At 47.4% G+C, this 17,900-nt stretch overlaps 1 protein-coding gene across 1 annotated transcript in view; it reads right to left on the bottom strand.

Annotated features, from left to right (window-relative positions):
* LOC126108841 (forkhead box protein L2-like) overlaps positions 1 to 17,900 on the bottom strand; it is an 87,543-nt gene that overhangs the window by 36,327 nt on the left and 33,316 nt on the right. The window contains exons 4-7 of the mRNA XM_049914204.1: positions 17,519 to 17,688; positions 10,091 to 10,157; positions 9,698 to 9,738; positions 1,915 to 2,255 (exon numbers count right to left, since the gene is read on the bottom strand). Coding sequence (XP_049770161.1) covers positions 1,915 to 2,255; positions 9,698 to 9,738; positions 10,091 to 10,157; positions 17,519 to 17,688 — 619 coding nt within the window. The remainder of the gene's footprint in view (positions 1 to 1,914; positions 2,256 to 9,697; positions 9,739 to 10,090; positions 10,158 to 17,518; positions 17,689 to 17,900) is intronic.

Here is a 17,900-nt window from a genome sequence, read left to right on the forward strand (position 1 = left end):
CTCGCCGATACCCCAGGAGCAACAGTGTCCCTAATTTGCTGGGAAGTGGCGGTGCGGTCCCCTACGGCACTGCGTAGGATCCTACGGTCTTGGCGTGCATCCTTGCGTCGCTGCGGTCCGGTCCCAGGTCGACGGGCACGTGCACCTTCCGCCGACCACTGGCGACAACATCGATGTACTGTGGAGACCTCACGCCCCACGTGTTGAGCAATTCGGCGGTACGTCCTCCCGGCCTCCCGCATGCCCACTATACGCCCTCGCTCAAAGTCCGTCAACTGCACATACGGTTCACGTCCACGCTGTCGCGGCATGCTACCAGTGTTAAAGACTGCGATGGAGCTCCGTATGCCACGGCAAACTGGCTGACACTGACGGCGGCGGTGCACAAATGCTGCGCAGCTAGCGCCATTCGACGGCCAACACCGCGGTTCCTGGTGTGTCCGCTGTGCCGTGCGTGTGATCATTGCTTGTACAGCCCTCTCGCAGTGTCCGGAGCAAGTATGGTGGGTCTGACACACCGGTGTCAATGTGTTCTTTTTTCCATTTCCAGGAGTGTATGATTTCAGAGTTTGCTAGTGTCGTTAAATCGTTGTATGTACAGGGCGTCCCATTTATCTTCACCACCCAAACAACTTTTGGTACAGAGGCAGAATAGAGGTATCAAGCAAATGTTTACACACCAGGGGGACAGCATGATTGTCTTTCCTATAACTTTGTTGCTTACAGACATACGAAATACAGTCTCTCTTTTCTAAATAACAAACTTTTTTTAATTTGGATTTCCACTCCCCCTCGCCAAGATGTGTTCAGGAATATATTAAAGTGTTTGTGTGAGGAGGGGGAGAGGGACAATTCTTTTTATATGCGTTTCTGCTTGCCCCCTTCAAGACCTGTTCAGAAACATATCAAAGTGTTTGTGTGTGTGTGTGATTGGGGAGGGGGGGGACCCAACCTTTTCTATATTTAGATTTCTACTTTCCCTCTTCAAGACCTTTTGAGGAACGTATCAAAGTGTTTCCATGTGTGTGAACATTTTTTAATTTGGGTTTCCACTTCCCCTCATTGAGACCTCTTCAGAAACTTATCAAAGTGTTTGTGTGTCTGGGGGGGAGGGGACAACCTTTTTATATTTGGATTTCCGCTTCCCAAATACAAGACCTATTCAGAAACGTATCAAAGTGTTTGTGTGTGTGTGTGTGTGTGAACCTTTTTTTATTTGGATTTCCACTTCCTGTCTTCAACACCAGTTCAGAAACTGTAAAAGTGTTTGTGTGTGTGTGTGAACCTTATTTTATTTGCATTTCTACTTCCCCCCTTCAAGCCCCCCTTCAAGACCTGTTCAGGAATGTATCAAAGTGTTTGTGTGTGAGTGAACCTTTTGGTATTTGCGTTTACACTTCTCCTCTTCCAGACTTGTCCAGGAACATATCAAAATGCTTGTGTGTGCGTGTGTGAACCTTTTCTTATTTGGATTTCCAGTTCCCTCTTCAAGACCTGTTCAGAAACGTATCAAAGTGTTTGTGTGTGTGATTGGATGAGGGGGGGGGGCGAAGAGGGGGGGGCAACCCAACCTTTTCTTTATTTAGATTTCTACTTCCCCTCTTGAAGACCTTTTCAGGAACGTACCAGAGTGTTTGTGTGTGTGTGAACCTTTTCTTATTTGGATTTCCAGTTCCCCTCTTCAGCTCCTGTTCAGAAACGTATCTAAGTGTTTGTGTGACATTTCTTTGTTTGGATTTCCGCTTCCCCTCTTCAAAACTTGTTCAGAAATTCAGAAATGTATAAAAATGTTTTAGTGTGTGTTTGCATGTCTGAATCTTCTTCTTCTTCTTTTTTTTTTTTAATTTCCACTTCCGGTCTTCAAGACCTGTTCGGAAAGATATCAAAGTTTGTGTGTGTGTGTGAGTGACCTACCTGCGCCTGCAGTGGGGAGAAGGCGCCGTGCGACACGCCGCCGCCGGGCGCGACGCTGGCCCGAGCCGCCACCACAGTGGGGGCGGTGGGGGCGGAGCTGACGGCCTGGTGGCACAGCTGCGGCGGCGAGCCGTAGCCCGGCGCCACCGACACCGACATCGACGGCACCGCGCCTGCCGCCCCCGTCGACTGCGTCAGCGACCAGCTGCAACGGAGAGCGCCGGGCGAACCGGTCAGTCGGCAGCGTGGGGCGGAACAGCGGGAGCGAAGGCAGCCAAAGAGGCGGGGTCGACGTTTGGAAACAGGCTGCGTAGTGGCGTGCTCACTGATCGAAGTGGGACCTCGTGTGACAGTAATCGATAGAAATTTCAAGTGATGCTCTAGAGTCTTAAAAATGATAAATCTAGAGTGGCGCCCTAGAGCGGTAAAGATTTTGGGCCCAAATCGCCCATCAGCTGTACCGGAAGTTTTTATTTTAAGCTCTTGATGGAACACTTTCAATATTTTTTCAAAGATATAACCGCCATTTGACTGTACAGCACGTTTTATCCAGAGTCCGCCAGAAAGATGTATACACACATTAGGGAGCGAAAAGTGTTACTTATGTGTTCATTTTACAAATACACTACTGGGCATTAAAATTACTACACCACGAAGATGATGTGCTACAGACGCGAAATTTAACCGACACGAAGAACATGCTGTGATATGCAAATGATTAGCTTTTCAGAGCATTCACACAAGGTTGGCGCCGGTGGCAACACCTACAACGTGCTGACATGAGGAAAGTTTCCAACCGACTTCTCATACACAAACAGCAGTTGACCGGCGTTGCCTGGTGAAACGTTGTTGTGAAGCCCCGTGTAAGGAGGAGAAATGCGTACCATCACGTTTCCGACTTAGATAGAAGGTCAGATTGCAGCCTATCGCGATTGCGGTTTATCGTATCGCGGCATTGCTGATCGCGTCGGTAGAGATCAATGATTGTTAGCAGAATATGGAATCGGTGGATTCGGCAGGGCAATACGGAACGCCGTGCTGGATCAAAACGGCCTCGTATCACTAGCAGTCGAGATGACAGGCGTCTTAACAGCACGGCCGTAACGGATCGTGCAGCCACGTCTCGATCCCTGAGTCAGCAGATGGGGACGTTTGCAAGACGACAACCATCTGCACGAACAGTTCCACGACCTTTGCAGCAGCACGGACTATCAGCTCGGAGACCGTGGCCGCATTTACTCTTGACACTGCATCACAGACAGGAGCGCCTGCGGTGGTGTACTCGACGACGAACCTGGGCGCAACGTCATTTCTTCGGATGAATCCAGGTTCTGTTTACACCATCATGATGGTCTCATCAGTGTTTGGCGACATCGCGGTGAACGCACGTTGGAAGGGTGTATGCATCATGGCCATACTGGCGTATCACCCGGCGTGATGGTATGGGGTGCCATCGGTTACACGTCTCGGTCACCTTTTGTTCGCATTGACGGCACTTTGAACAGTGGACGTTACATTTTAGATGTGTTACCACCCGTGGCTCTACCCTTCATTCGATCCCTGCGAGACCCTACATTTCAGCAGGATAATGCACGACCGCATGCTGGAGGTCCTGTACGGCCTTTTCTGGATACAGAAAATGTTCGACTGCTGCCCTGGCCAGCACATTCTGCAGATCTCTCACCAATTGAAAACGTCTGGTCAATGGTGGCCGAGCAACTGGCTCGTCACAATACGCCAGGCACTACTCTTGATGAACTGTGGTATCGTGTTGAAGCTGCACGGGCAGCTGTACCTGTACACGCCATCCGAGCTCTGTTTGACTCAATGCCCAGGCGTATCCAGGCCATTATTACGCCCAGAGGTGGTTGTTCTGGGTACTGATTTCTCAGGATCTATGCTCCCAAATTGCTTGAAAATTTAATCACATGCCAGTTCTAGTATAATATATTTGTCCAATGAATACCCGTTTATCATCGGCATTTCTTCTTGATGTAGCAATTTTAATGGCCAGTAGTGTAATAATTGATCACGCATGTTCTACAACCATCAGTTTCGCACATGGTTACTTTAAATGTTCGAAATATTCACCTTTGGCGGCGATTCACATAACAGAACGACGAGCGGTCGCCGCAACTACGTCAGTCAGTGGTACAGTGGAGATCGCTGCACTTGTCGCTGTAATGTCCCGGCGAAGTTCCGCCAGCGTGGCTTACGTCGGTAGGCGTTATCTTTCACAGTTCCCCACAAGTTAAAGTCCATAGGTGTCATATCTGGCGACCGTGGAGCGAAACTGAATGGGCGCTCTCCGTCCAGTGTGATGACCCGGAAAATTGTCGTCCAGGAAAGTTCAAATGGTTCAAATGGCTCTGAGCACTATGCGACTTAACGTCTGAGATCATCAGTCGCCTAGAACGTAGAACTACTTAAACCTAAATAACCTAAGGACATCACACACATCCATGCCCGAGGCAGGATTCGAACCTGCGACCGCAGCGGTCGCTCGGTTCCAGACTGTAGCGCCTAGAACCGGACGGCCACACCGGCCGGCACATCATCCAGGAAGGCTCGTACGACTAGGTGGTAGCGTAGTGTGGTGGTGTCCCGTGCTGTTGCTAGAAGACCTCTCCATCAACTCCATCAAGCGCACGTATACCTGGGAAAATTGATGCGTGTAACATTTCCAGGTACACTTGTCCAGTGACAGTAGCATCAAAGAAAAAGGCTTCTACTAAGCCCCTAGATCATAGTCCACACCACACACGAACGCCTGGTAGACTGACCGCTTCATCCACATAAATATATGGATTCTCTGGTGCCTTCTACACACTGTTATGCCCATTCACGGTTCCATTAAGTTTGAATTATGCCTCGTCACTCCACACTGCCTTCGTCACAAATTGTTCGTCATCATTTACCATTTGCTGATACCATTCGTAAAATTGCATTCTGCGATCAGGGTCGTCGTCATTAATCGCGTGCAGTAATCGTGTAATGAAAACTTTCCACTTCGCAGCTTTCAGATTTCTTCGTACACTTGTACTGCTAACCCCCACTTCATGTGCGCATTGCGTAGCAGACTTCTGCGGAGAATTAACGAGCGTTCCCAACGCGAGAGCCGACGAAGAAGAACTTGTAGCTGTACGCCGTCCTCCTGATATTCCTTTGCGAATATCACAAAACGCTCCGTGCAGTTCAAACTTGTCAGTGATGCGTTTAATTGTTAGACGAGTTGCCGGTTCTGTTTCAAACTCCCGCCTCCACTGACGTTGCACTTCAACGGCATTATCAGACTTGAAAAACCACTTCACAGCACATTGTCGTTGCTCGAATGTCAAGCGTGCTCGAGCCATCTTCTTTTCTCAATTTTCTCAATACCGAGATGAAAGATCTAATATCTGTTGAGCCAAAGACCATACTGCAACACTCGCGTTACTCAAATCGAACAACTATATCGATATCTCGATAGAGCCTGACAAAGGGTGTATACATATTTCTGGCAGCCACTTTCAAGTGTTCCAAGTATCAAAAATCATTAGCGTAGACCACAAGTGATTTTCAAAAGTCAGTGGTTACGTAGACACAGTGTAGTAAAGTTCAAAACCTGTGATTTGGTCATCTGTTTGATTCAGCAACCGTATCAAGTGAATAAGTCAAGCTAACTGTCAGTAATTTAGCCTATTACGCAAATGTTCTCGCATTTACTTTTGACAAAATTGGTCTACATAATCGAAGATACGTATTTCCATGTAACACACTGTTGCCATATTTTTTAATTGTCTGTCAGCTTACTGTGTGTCTTAATTAGCATCACCATGTTTTTACTTTTAACTTCCACAACTTTGCGCCATTTTATAGTATAAAAATTCACCGTTTTTATCGCCTTTTTTGTTGTGTTTTTTCTTCTTCTTATTCCTCTCGAGCCAGTGCTTTTTAAGTTTCTATATGTGCAACATCCATGCAATTCCTGTGGCTAAGTTCTTCGACCATAACCTACATGTTCTGAATGGGCAGCGTCTTTACACCTCCCATGTCTAAGTTCTTTGACCATAGCCTACATGTTTGTATGTAAATACAGTGTTTCTCACGAGTGCATACCGTAATAGTGAAATATGCAGCTAAACTTTAAAAAACTGAAATATGAACGTGAAAATGATAGCACAATGCGAACTAAATGGAAAAAGTGTCACCACAGTGTAATTATAATACTGACGCTTCATCTTCATGTAAAAGATGTATTTTCGACAAATGCTGCCATGTCACTTACAATTGTTCCACTTGTATCTGTTCAGTCACCAGCAAATAATTTTTTTGTTTTTATACAGTGACTTCCTGCCATATAAACATGTACATGAAAGTATAAACACCTGAATATGGGCGCAAGCCCGAAACCGGTCGAGTGACAAATAAATAATCTTTTATTGTTTTACCAACTGCAACATAATCGCGATACAAACAGTGATCCAATAATGTCAAATGCTTTTTTATTCCAGTCTCTGATCACAATATCAATTCTTTGGACGATGACCGGTTTCAGTCTGAAATGACCTTCTTCAGATGTTTTTTACACCATGTCCTAAAGTGATACGGCCATAATGGCATCGTCAAAACATATAATCAGCACAGCATCGTCACATAGATCTAAAATAAGGTGTAGAGTAGGCCACATCGTCCACATAGTGATTATTGCAACTGGCTGCTCAAGTAGTGCTACTGAAGTATCACTACTTCATTACAGACTGAAACCGGTCATCGTCCAAAGAATTGATATTGTGATCAGAGACTGGAATAAAAAAGCATTTGACAGTATTGGATCACTGTTTGTATACGCGATTATGTCACAGTTGGTGAAACAATAAAAGGTTATTTATTTGTCATACGACCAATTTCGGACTTGTGACCATCTTCAGGTGTTTATACATTCATGTACATGTTTATATTGCTGGAGATTACTGTATAAAAACAAAAAAAATATTTTCTGGCTACTGAACAGATACAAGTGGAACAATTGTAAGTGACAAGGCAGCATTTGTCGAAAAAATATCTGTACTTACATAAAGATGAAGCGTCATTATTATAATTACGCTGTGGTGACGCTTTTTCCATTTAGTTGCACTTGTGTTATCATTTTCACGTCCATATTTCAGTCTCATGAAGTTTAGCTGCATATTTCACTATTACGGTATGCACTCGTGAAAAACACTGTATTTACATACAAACATGTAGGCTATGGTCAAAGAACTTAGACACGGGAGGTGTAAAGATGTTGCTCGTACAGAAACATATAGGTTATGATCAAAGAACTTCGTCATAGGAAGTGCAAGGATGTTGCACATATAGAAACAGTAAAAACCACTGGCTCGAGAAGAATAAGAAGAAAAAGACAATAAAAACAGGCGATGAAAACGGCGACCTTTTAAACTATAAAATGGCGGAAACTTGTGGAAGTTAAAATTACTAAAACAAAGGGGTGGTGATGTTAGTTAAGACAGAGAGTAAGCCAACAGACAACTAAAAATCACAGCAACAGTGTGGTATATCGAAATATTTATTTTTTATACCTGTACAGTCAGGTAGGCTGGCAGCGGCATGCTACGCCGCTCTTCAGCCTTAGCGTTGACAATGATATAACACAGAAAGAAGATCCAGAATATACATAGTGACGAGCAAAAAATAGTGGACACAGAAATACAAAAAACATGGAGCCGTTCACACTCGACGATAACGACAATGAAAACATGTTGACACGGAGCACATAACACTGATGAATTCGACGGCACAGGTGAATGTATGAGCCTGACAGCGGACACTAAAAAACCCAAAATGATGTCACACACACGCGAAACTGACGGCGATGATCTCCGGCGCGCGCATGTCCACATAATGTGTACGAGTCCAGGGACCTGCCAAGAGGGGAAGAAGGAGTGGGAGGGAGAGGGGTGAGCAAGGATGCCAATGGCGGAGGAGACGGTAGGAGGAATGGAGGAAGGGCTGGAGGGGAAGCCCAGGGGAGGAGTGGGGAGAAAGAGAGGAGGGAGGGAAGGGGGAGAGAAGGGAGAGAGGGTGCCCAAAGGAAACAGGAAGAGGGAGGGAGGATCAAAGTTGGTAGGAGGGGTAGATGGAGGGGAGGAGGGCATCATCAGGGAGGGGGAGCTGACGGAAGCCACCTTGGGAGAGGGTAAGGAGAGTGGAGAGATGGAGAGCAGGTGGGACATGGAAATACAGGCGCTGCAGCTGGCGGTGGTGGGAGAGGATGGGAGAGACCAGCGGGTGAGGAGGATCGAGTTTGCGGGAGCTGTAGAGGATCCATATCCATTCGAGGAAGAGGAGGAGGTGGGGGAAGGGAATAAGGTCGTACAGGATCCGCGTGGGGGGAGGGGAGACGGATGCGATAGGCGAGGCGAAGAGCACGATTTTCCAGGATCTGAAGGGATTTGTAAAAGGGAGGGGGAGCGGAGATCCAGGCAGTGTGGGTATAGCAAAGGATAGGGCGAAGGTGGGGGTCCAGGAGAGGCGACGGTCGAGGGTGACGCCAAGGTACTTAAGGGTGGGGGTGAGGGCGATAGGGCGGCCATAGATGGTGATGTAGAAATCGAGGAGGCGGAGGGAAGGAGTGGTTTTGCCTACTATGATCGCCTGGGACTTGGCAGGATTGACGTTAAGCAACCACTGGTTGCACCAAGCGGTGAACCGGTCAAGATGGGATTGGAGAAGGTGTTGGGAACACTGCAGGGTGGGGGCGAGAGCAAGGAAGGCGGTGTCATTGGTGTACCGGAGAAGCTGAATATATCGAAATACGTATCTTCGGTTATATAGACCAATTTTGTCAAAAGTAAATGCGACAACATTTGTGTAATAGGCTAAATTACTGGCAATTAGCTTGAATTCACTTGATATGGTTGCAGAATCAAACAGACGACAAAATCAAAGGTTTCGAACTTCGCTACACCGTGTCTACGTAACCACTGATTTTTGACAGCTGGTCTTTTATTGTGACTGGTAGCGGAAATTTTTCTACACCTTATAAAGGAACAGCCACAGAGTTCAACAGCGTCCCCTCTCCTCCCCCTCCCTCCTCCTGAGCGGCTTCCCCCTCCTACTCCACCTCCCTCTCTTTTGCCCCCTTTCAGTGTCTCTGCGCTCCCTCCTGCCCTGCCTTCCCTCTTCCTCTCCCACCCCACGTGTCTCCCGCTTCTTCGTGACCCCACTGACGCCCCACCTCTCTTCATCCTGCCACTTCCCCTGCTGCCCCATGCTCTCCCCTCCTTTTCCATCCTCTTTGCCCTTTCCCTCGGCAGGTCCCGCCTGGCAGTTTTATTCTTCGTCGTGTGTGCTCCAAGTGGGTTTTAAGTGTGTTGTTCCAGAGTCTTTTTACTACTGTGGCTGACTTTTAACGTGCGCATGTCCATTCAGTGTCTTCTCTGAGTTTTGAAGACTCGCCAACTGTGTTTTTTAACTTTCTGGTGACTTTTAACTGTCCTCCATGAACGTCTCCGTGTTAGTCTATTTTTTACCTCCATTTTCTCCCATTATTCTGTTTTAAGTTCCCCTTTCTCACCTTACGTATGTAACATTTTATTCTGATTTTAAGTTGTTATGTCACTCGGCTGAAGAGCGGCGGACTGTGCCGCTGACAGCCCTCCCCTGCCCATATGGGGCAGGGGAATGAAATCACAATAAAGAAAAAACAATCAACAGTGTCCACTATGGATAAAATTCTCAGACGGGCGCACCTGGCTACCTCGCTATGTCGGTGAAGTCTGTCGCACTGCGAGGTACTGACCTGTGCTCGTACCTGGCGTAGTGTGGGTAGGCGGGGGGCGGGACGGCGCCGCCCCCGACGCCGACGCCTCCGCCTCCGACGCCCCCGCCCCCGGCGGCGGCGGCTGCCTGGAGAGCCGACGGCCCGAAGAGCGAGCGCGCGGCGGCGCCCAGCAGCTGGGGGTGGACGGCGAGCCCCGCGTGGGAGTGGTGCGGCTGCTGGTGCGGCTGGTGGCCGTGGTGGCCGTGCAGCGGGTGCTGGCCGTGGCCGTGGCCGGGGTGCTGGTGGTGCGGGTGCGCGTGGTGCGCCGCCACCAGGTGGTGGTGGTGGTGGTGGTGCGCGTGGTGCGGGTGATAGGCGGCGGCCGCGCCATACGGCACCGCGGGGGCTGCCACCGCCCCCAGGCCGCCGCGGAACGGCCGCTTCATGCGCCGCCGCCGGCGGAAGTTGCCGTTCTCGAACATGTCCTCGTACTGCGGGTCTGCAACACCACCGCACAGCCGGCGTTTCCAGGGTGGCTCCCACACAGCTCCGGTTCAAAAATGGAACTTAACTTATGAGGTCATCAGTCCCCTAGAACTTAGAACGACTTAAACCTAACTAACCTAAGGACATCACACACATCCACGCCTGAGGCAGGATTCGAACCGGCGACCTCAGTAGCCGTGTGATTCCGGACTGGAAGCGCGTAGAACCGCACGGCCACAGCGGCCGGCTAAGCAGATGGTCATCATGTTTTGGCTCATCAGTGGATGAAGGACCACTTACAAAGGCGGTGGGCTGGTGTGCCTCAGGAGATTCACCCACCCCCTTCGTAACTACAGTCAGCCGTTTGCTACTACAAACTAGACATTTTCAGAATTTTTGTACTTTTCTTGTTTTTATATAATGAAACTGTGAAGTAAAAAAGGAAAAACAAAATCACACAAAATCTATGAAGTAGAATTTGGGAAAGGAAAGAAAAAAACAGATTTCACTTTATTATTAAGAAGAAAGTAGCGCTCGAAAGGAAAGACCTAGATACCAAGAGGTGGCCCTTTACGTAGCTATTTTATTTGAGAGGGCTTCGATAAACACATGGAGCCCATCTGAAATTGGTTTAAATGGCTCTGAGCACTATGGGATTTAACTTCTGAGGTCATCAGTCCCCTAGAACTTAGAACTACTTAAACCTTACTAGCCTAAGGACATCACACACATCCATGCCCGAGGCAGGATTCGAACCTGCGACCACAGCGGTCGCGCGGTTCCAGACTGTAGCGCAGCTCCAGTTGAACCATCTGTGTACCACTGGGGCATACATGGCTGGACACAAAAGTTGGAAACACCGATAAATGTAACCATTACCAGCCCTAGTACCGTACCGAGCAAGGTGTCGCAGTTGCCAGTAGGGTGGACTTGGGAGGATGACAGCTCAAACCCCCATCTGGCCATCCTTTGTTTCTTTTGTTTTGCTTTAGGGCTCAAAAATACAACTGGAGCCAACATGACCAAGTCAAAGCTATACAACACGGAGAGACAGAGAGAGAGGAGTTAGACAACGGCTATACGTTTGTCCCAAGTGACATTAGAGAAGATAGCTAAAAACAGAGAAGTGGAGAAACGGCTAAAAAGGACACCATACAGAAACGGAGGTCCAGAACTAAAAATTCGCCATATTGTTTTGGCGGATAAAAAGTAAAACAGCTGGAGTCATTTACAAAAACGGCCGATAACTCATACGGCAAACCCAAGCAGGAATGAGATTTTCACTGTCCAGTGGAGTGTGCGCTGATATGAAACTTCCTGGCAGATTAAAACTGTGTGCCGGACCGAGACTCGAACTCGGGACCTTTGCCTTTCGCGGGCAAGTGCTCTACCATATATCAGCGCACAGTCCACTGCAGAGTGAAAATCTCATTCTGGAAACATCCCCCAGGCTGTGGCTAAGCCATATCTCCGCAATACGCTTTCTTTCAGGAGTGCTAGTTCTGCAAGGTTCACAGGAGATATTCTGTGAAGTTTGGAAGGTAGGAGACGAGGTACTGGCAGAAGTAAAGCTGTGAGGACGGGGCGTGAGTCGTGCTTGGGTAGCTCAGTTGGTAGAGCACTTGCCCGCGAAAGGCAAAGGTCCCGAGTTCGAGTCTCGGTCCGGCACATAGTTTTAATCTGCCAGGAAGTTTCGTACCAAGCAGGAATGTTATCTGTAAGGGTACAGTACCCTTATGTAGTATCGATTATGCACTATGCAGAGCTCATATATGGTTTAAGCGAAGACTGCAGTGCAGTCAACAACGTGCGGTAGTCGAGTGTTGGAGTCCGTGGGTGGAAGTCGGGTGTGAGGGGCTAGACAGAGAGGTTGCTCGGTAGCGAGGCCGGAGATGAGTGGCAGAATGGCACACAGTGTTTGATGTTCATAAATGTTTATAAGTTGAGTGATTTAATTAATAAATTCCAGCATTTAAGAAAGGAGATGTTATCATTTAGTAGTTTTCACAATAACGGAAGTGGACAACAATGATTCTCATGACAAGGAGGAAAGATATACAGGGTGTTACAAAAAGGTACGGCCAAACTTTCAGGAAACATTCCTCACACACAAAGAAAGAAAATATGTTATGTGGACATGTGTCTGGAAATGCTTACTTTCCATGTTAGAGCTCATTTTATTACTTCTCTTCAAATCACATTAATCATGGAATGGAAACACACAGCAACAGAACGTACAAGCGTGACTTCAAACACTTTGTTACAGGAAATATTCAAAATGTCCTCCGTTAGCGAGGATACGTGCATCCACCCTCCGTCGCACGGAATCCCTGATGCGCTGATGCAGCCCTGGAGAATGACGTCTTGTGTCACAGCTGTCCACAATACGAGCACGAAGAGTCTCTACATTTGGTACCGGGGTTGCGTAGACGAGAGCTTTCAAATGCCCCCATAAATAAAAGTCAAGACGGTTGAGGTCAGGAGAGTGTGGAGGCCACGGAATTGGTCCGCCTCTACCAATCCATCGGTCACCGAATCTGCTGTTGAGAAGCGTACGAACACTTCGACTAAAATGTGCAGGAGCTCCATCGTGCATGAACCACATGTGTCGTACTTGTAAAGGCACGTGTTCTAGCAGCACAGGTAGAGTATCCCGTATGAAATCATGATAACATGCTCCATTGAGTGTAGGTGGACGAAACTAAAATGAGCTCTAACATGGAAATCAAGCGTTTCCAGACACATGTCCACATAACATATTTTCTTTATTTGTGTGTGAGGAATGTTTCCTGAAAGTTTGGCCGTACCTTTTTGTAACGCCCTGTATATTATGCTAAAATAATTAAAATGTAACATCACCTACAGCGTATGCGAATAATATAGTTCGGTGCGAAACTGGGTGGAGGTTACATAAATGTTAAAAAAATGGCCATTCCATCAGGATGTGACGGGCAGTTAAAACTTGGTCACAATGTGTACAAAGTGGTCGGGTAGCGCCACTTATCAAATGACAATGACCAAAAAGGCAGTGCCCAATACGCAGGCTACTGAAATTGACCTCCTCCAGTTTGGAGGGTCCAGGGGAGGTCGTCCAAGCCGCTGGCAGAGGCTTAATAAGGCAGAGCTCGTTCCTGTGAAAGGAGGACCTCTGGCGATGCCAAAGGGACACCACTTCCGGACAGACGGCAACAGAGATACCATCGGAAGGAATATAGGGACTAGTGCGCAGAGGTACGAGGTCTGCAGCCTCGGCAGCACAGTCAGCAGCCGCGTTTCCTGGCAGACCGACACGACCAGGAAACATCCCGATGTAGGTGTTCCGCGATTTCCCTAAAGCGCTTCAGCCAAAGGTCAGGATAGTTTCTCAGATTTCCTTCCCCCATCCTTCCCCAATCCGATGGGACCGATGACCTCGCTGTTTGCTGCCCTCCCCCAAATCGACCAATCAAGCTAGTGCAGTGTAGCAACACCATTGGCATAAAAAACATCTTCCAGTCACCTCAGAATGGATAAATACAGCTCGAGTATGATGGTCAAGCGATTGTTAAACCATTCTTTCTGTAAGACACTGACCAGTTCAGCTAACTATGATGAAGGTGATTGGCAATCACTCACCCTCAACTCCAAAGTAGACCAGAAATGCTCAGTAATATTGAGATGCGGTGATTGTGGTGGGGAGACAAGACAGCACAATTTATCCACGTGCTCACAAAATCACTCCCGGACGATGAAGCTCTGCGTGAACAGGGACCCTGTCGTCTTGGAAGACAGCAGCACCATTGGGGAGCAACCTCTGTACCACGCGAAAGACCTGAACAGCTAAAAATGGTCACATAATCCTTGGCAATGATGAAACCTTGCAGAGGAACCACGTGCCCCTATGGAATACCGTGATAAGGCTGTCCAAAGTATCACCAGACACAGGTGACACTCATGGGTGCATGCCAGTAGGGGGACTGAGTATGTTGTGGCGCATTTTGTTAGTGCGGGTTGCCTACATCAGGGGCATGTATGTACTCAGGGGTAAACCAACTGTTCTCCTTTGATTGACAGGTTTAACCTATTGTTCTGCTAAAAGGATCCTTTTAGCAGAGCAATAGGTTAAGGGTCAGTCAGTCAAAAGGAATGATCCTTTTAGTAGAACAATAGGTTAAGTACCTGTCAATCAAAGGAGAACAATACAGCAGAGCGTTGATTATCCAAACGTCGGTCAACCGAACGAACGCTTAACCGAACTGTGTACTCGCTCGCACCTGTTACTCTCCCACCCTACCGTCCATCATCCCCCTCACTCCCAAACCAAGTTTACCACAGTAGTCGCCGCACTGGGCCACCGCTGGCGGAACATTGCTTCTAATGGGACCTTCACATGTCCGAAATTCTCGGTATGCTAAAAGAAATAGATTGCCACGAATGTGATGAAGAAGACGTTCATGAATGGATGAACATCGATGACGCAGATCCAGGACACCAAATCATGCAGGACAGCGAGATTGTAAACGTCGTCACTGATAAAAATGATGCCACCAGCACCTCATCAATCAGTGCTCCAGAAAGTGAACATTAAAGTATACCAACAGCTTCTGAGGCGTTCACTTGTTTAGATACTGCCTTGCGGTGATTTGAAGCCCAAGATGAAAGTGACCAGTTTCAGATATACGTAATGAAAAAAGTACGTGACTTAGCTGCTCGTAAGCGTGTAGGCTTGCTTAGACAGACCAAAATAAAGGATTTTTTTAAACGTTAATTTTGTATACTGTGTGTATTGTTCATGCAAAATGCGTATGTAATATATATATATATATATGTTAGGTTAGGTTACGTTAGGTTAGGTTACGTTAGGTTAGGTTAGGTTAGGTTAGGTTATATATATATATATATATATATATATATATGTTTTTTTTTGTTTAATAAACTGTGCCACATACTATATATTCCTACTGAAGCTGCCTTTTTATGTTACTTTGTAATACTAAAAGAGATGCCTGTTCTTATGAATAAATTTACTGTACAGTACTTCTTTTTGGCAAATAAACATGCACAGTTCGATATCCGAACAAACCAATTTTCCGAACACCCATGTCCCCCAATTACTTCGGATAATCGACGCTCTACTGTGGTTTAAGTATCTGTCAATCAAAGGAGAACAATAGGTTTGCCCCTGAGTACATACCTGCCCCTGATGTAGGCAACCCGCACTAACAAAATGCATCACAACATACTTAGTCCCCCTACTCATGCCAATTCACACATTAGGGACCTCCTGACTATGTGAACCACCCATCATCATCTGTATCAAGAAGTCTCAAAACCTCTACGACAGGACTTCCACTCTCGCCCACCATCTCATTCGTCAGTTGGGACCGCACTACCCCCAACACAACGCGCCCCTTTGGCTGTCGTCCCTAATGCAGGATTCTGTGAATTCACCTGACCCGAAGGTAATTCGGTTCGAATCATGGTGGTGGAAAAAATTTTCAGTGCCAGTATTTGGCCAGCAGGGCGAGACCTTGCACCAATGTCCTGCTTTAAATACCGAACCTCTCCACAGTGTCTTACCAAGTGAGGGCATGAGACACTGTCGATGGTGATCCGTTCTCCAAATAGGGACATTGAACTCGGTGGCCCTATTGGTGCTATTCACCAGGAGTAGGCTATGTGCCTGCATTGGATTTCATCCTCTCCCTTCTATCATCACCACCACCATCATCATCATCATCATACAAGACAAACTTTACACTAAACTACACACACACACACACACACACACACACGTACAACATATAAATGTAGTGTTACAAATATTGTAATGGAGCATGTTCTACATAAATAAACAAAAAAATACCTCTTCCCTTCTACATCTACATCTACACCCATACTCCGCAAGCCACCTGACGGTGTGTGGCGGAGGGTACCCTGAGTACCTCTATCGGTTCTCCCTTCTATTCCAGTCTCGTATTGTTCGTGGAAAGAAGGATTGTCGGTATGCCTCTGTGTGGGCTCTAATCTCTCTGATTTTATCCTCATGGTCTCTTCGCGAGATATACGTAGGAGGGAGCAATATACTGCTCGACTCCTCAACAAAGCTATGTTCTGGAAGCTTCAACAAAAGCCTGTACCGAGCTACTGAGCGTCTCTCTTGCAGAGTCTTCCACTGCAGTCTATGTATCATCTCCGTAACGCTTTCGCGATTACTAAATGATCCTGTAACGAAGCGCGCTGCTCTCCGTTGGATCTTCTCTATCTCTTCTATCAAACCTGTCTGGTGCGGATCCCACACCGGTGAGCAGTATTCGAGCAGTGGGCGAACAAGCGTACTGTAACCTACTTCCTTTGTTTTCGGATTGCATTTCCTTAGGATTCTTCCAATGAATCTCAGTCTGGCATCTGCTTTACCGACGATCAACATTATACGATCATTCCATTTCATATCGCTCCTAATGTGTACTCCCAGATAATTTATGGAATTAACTGCTTCCAATTGCTGACCTGCTATATTGTAGCTAAATGATAAGGGATCTTTCTTTCTATGTATTCGCAGCACATTACACTTGTCTACATTGCCATTCCCTCAGCATGCGTCAATTCGCTGCAGATCCTCCTGCATTTCAGTACAATTTTCCATTGTTGCAATCTCTCGATATGCCACAGCATCATCCGCAAAAAGCCTCAGTGAACTTCCGATGTCATCCACGAGGTCATTTATATGTATTGTGAATAGCAACGGCCCTACAACACTCCCCTGCGGCACGCCTGAAATCACTCTTACTTCAGAAGACTTATCTCCATTGACAATGCTGCGTTCTGTTACCTAGGACCTCTTAAATCCAATCACACAATTGGTCTGATAGTCCGTATGCTCTTACTTTGTTCATTAAACGACTGTGGGGAACTGTATCGAACGCCTTGCGGAAGTCAAGAAACACGGCATCTACCTGGGAACCCGTGTCTATGGCCCTCTGAGTCTCGTGGACAAGTACTTCAAGTAAAAGATACGTCTCTACACTTACCAGACAAGTTAGGTTATAACAGATTACAGACAACAGTTATTTACAAAAAGGGTCATTCATATAAATAAAAACCGACATTTTCAAACATCTTTACAACAATCTAGAGGTGTGACAGGTATGGGCCTTTGGCGTTTCTATAGCAAACAAGAAACAGACCTAGCATATCGGGAGCCATCCCACTTGACAAAGGACGAGGAGTGCTCGGTGGAAAGCTCGTGGCGTTTTAACAACTCGACGGGACGGGAAGCCGGGGAACACTTCGTCCAATCGGCGAAGAGTGTAGTGCGAGAGGGAGGGGGTGACGCCACGCCCAGCTGCGCCGCCATTGGCCGGCCAGCCAGCCAGCCAGGCGTGGTGGACTCACCGAGCGTCCAGTAGTTGCCCTTGCGGTCGCCGCCCTCTCGCGGCACCTTGACGAAGCACTCGTTGAGCGACAGGTTGTGCCGGATGGAGTTCTGCCAGCCCTTCTTGTTGCGCTCGAAGTAGGGGAAGCGGCTCGTGATGTAGGCGTAGATCTCCGACAGAGTTGCCCTCCTGCCGGGCAGAAGAAGGTAGTGGTACACACACACACACACACACACACACACACACGCACACACACACACACGGCTCAGTCCAGGACGTACGAGAAAGCAGACGCCGAGCTGGAGGCAGAGGGTACTTCTTACAAAGGCTGTCCAACAAGTACTACTAGCCCTCTCGACTTTGCACTATTGAACAAATAAACAATTGATTTACAATGATTA

Source organism: Schistocerca cancellata, chromosome 11 (genome assembly GCF_023864275.1).
Source record: "Schistocerca cancellata isolate TAMUIC-IGC-003103 chromosome 11, iqSchCanc2.1, whole genome shotgun sequence".
NCBI classification, from domain to species: Eukaryota; Metazoa; Arthropoda; class Insecta; order Orthoptera; family Acrididae; genus Schistocerca; species Schistocerca cancellata.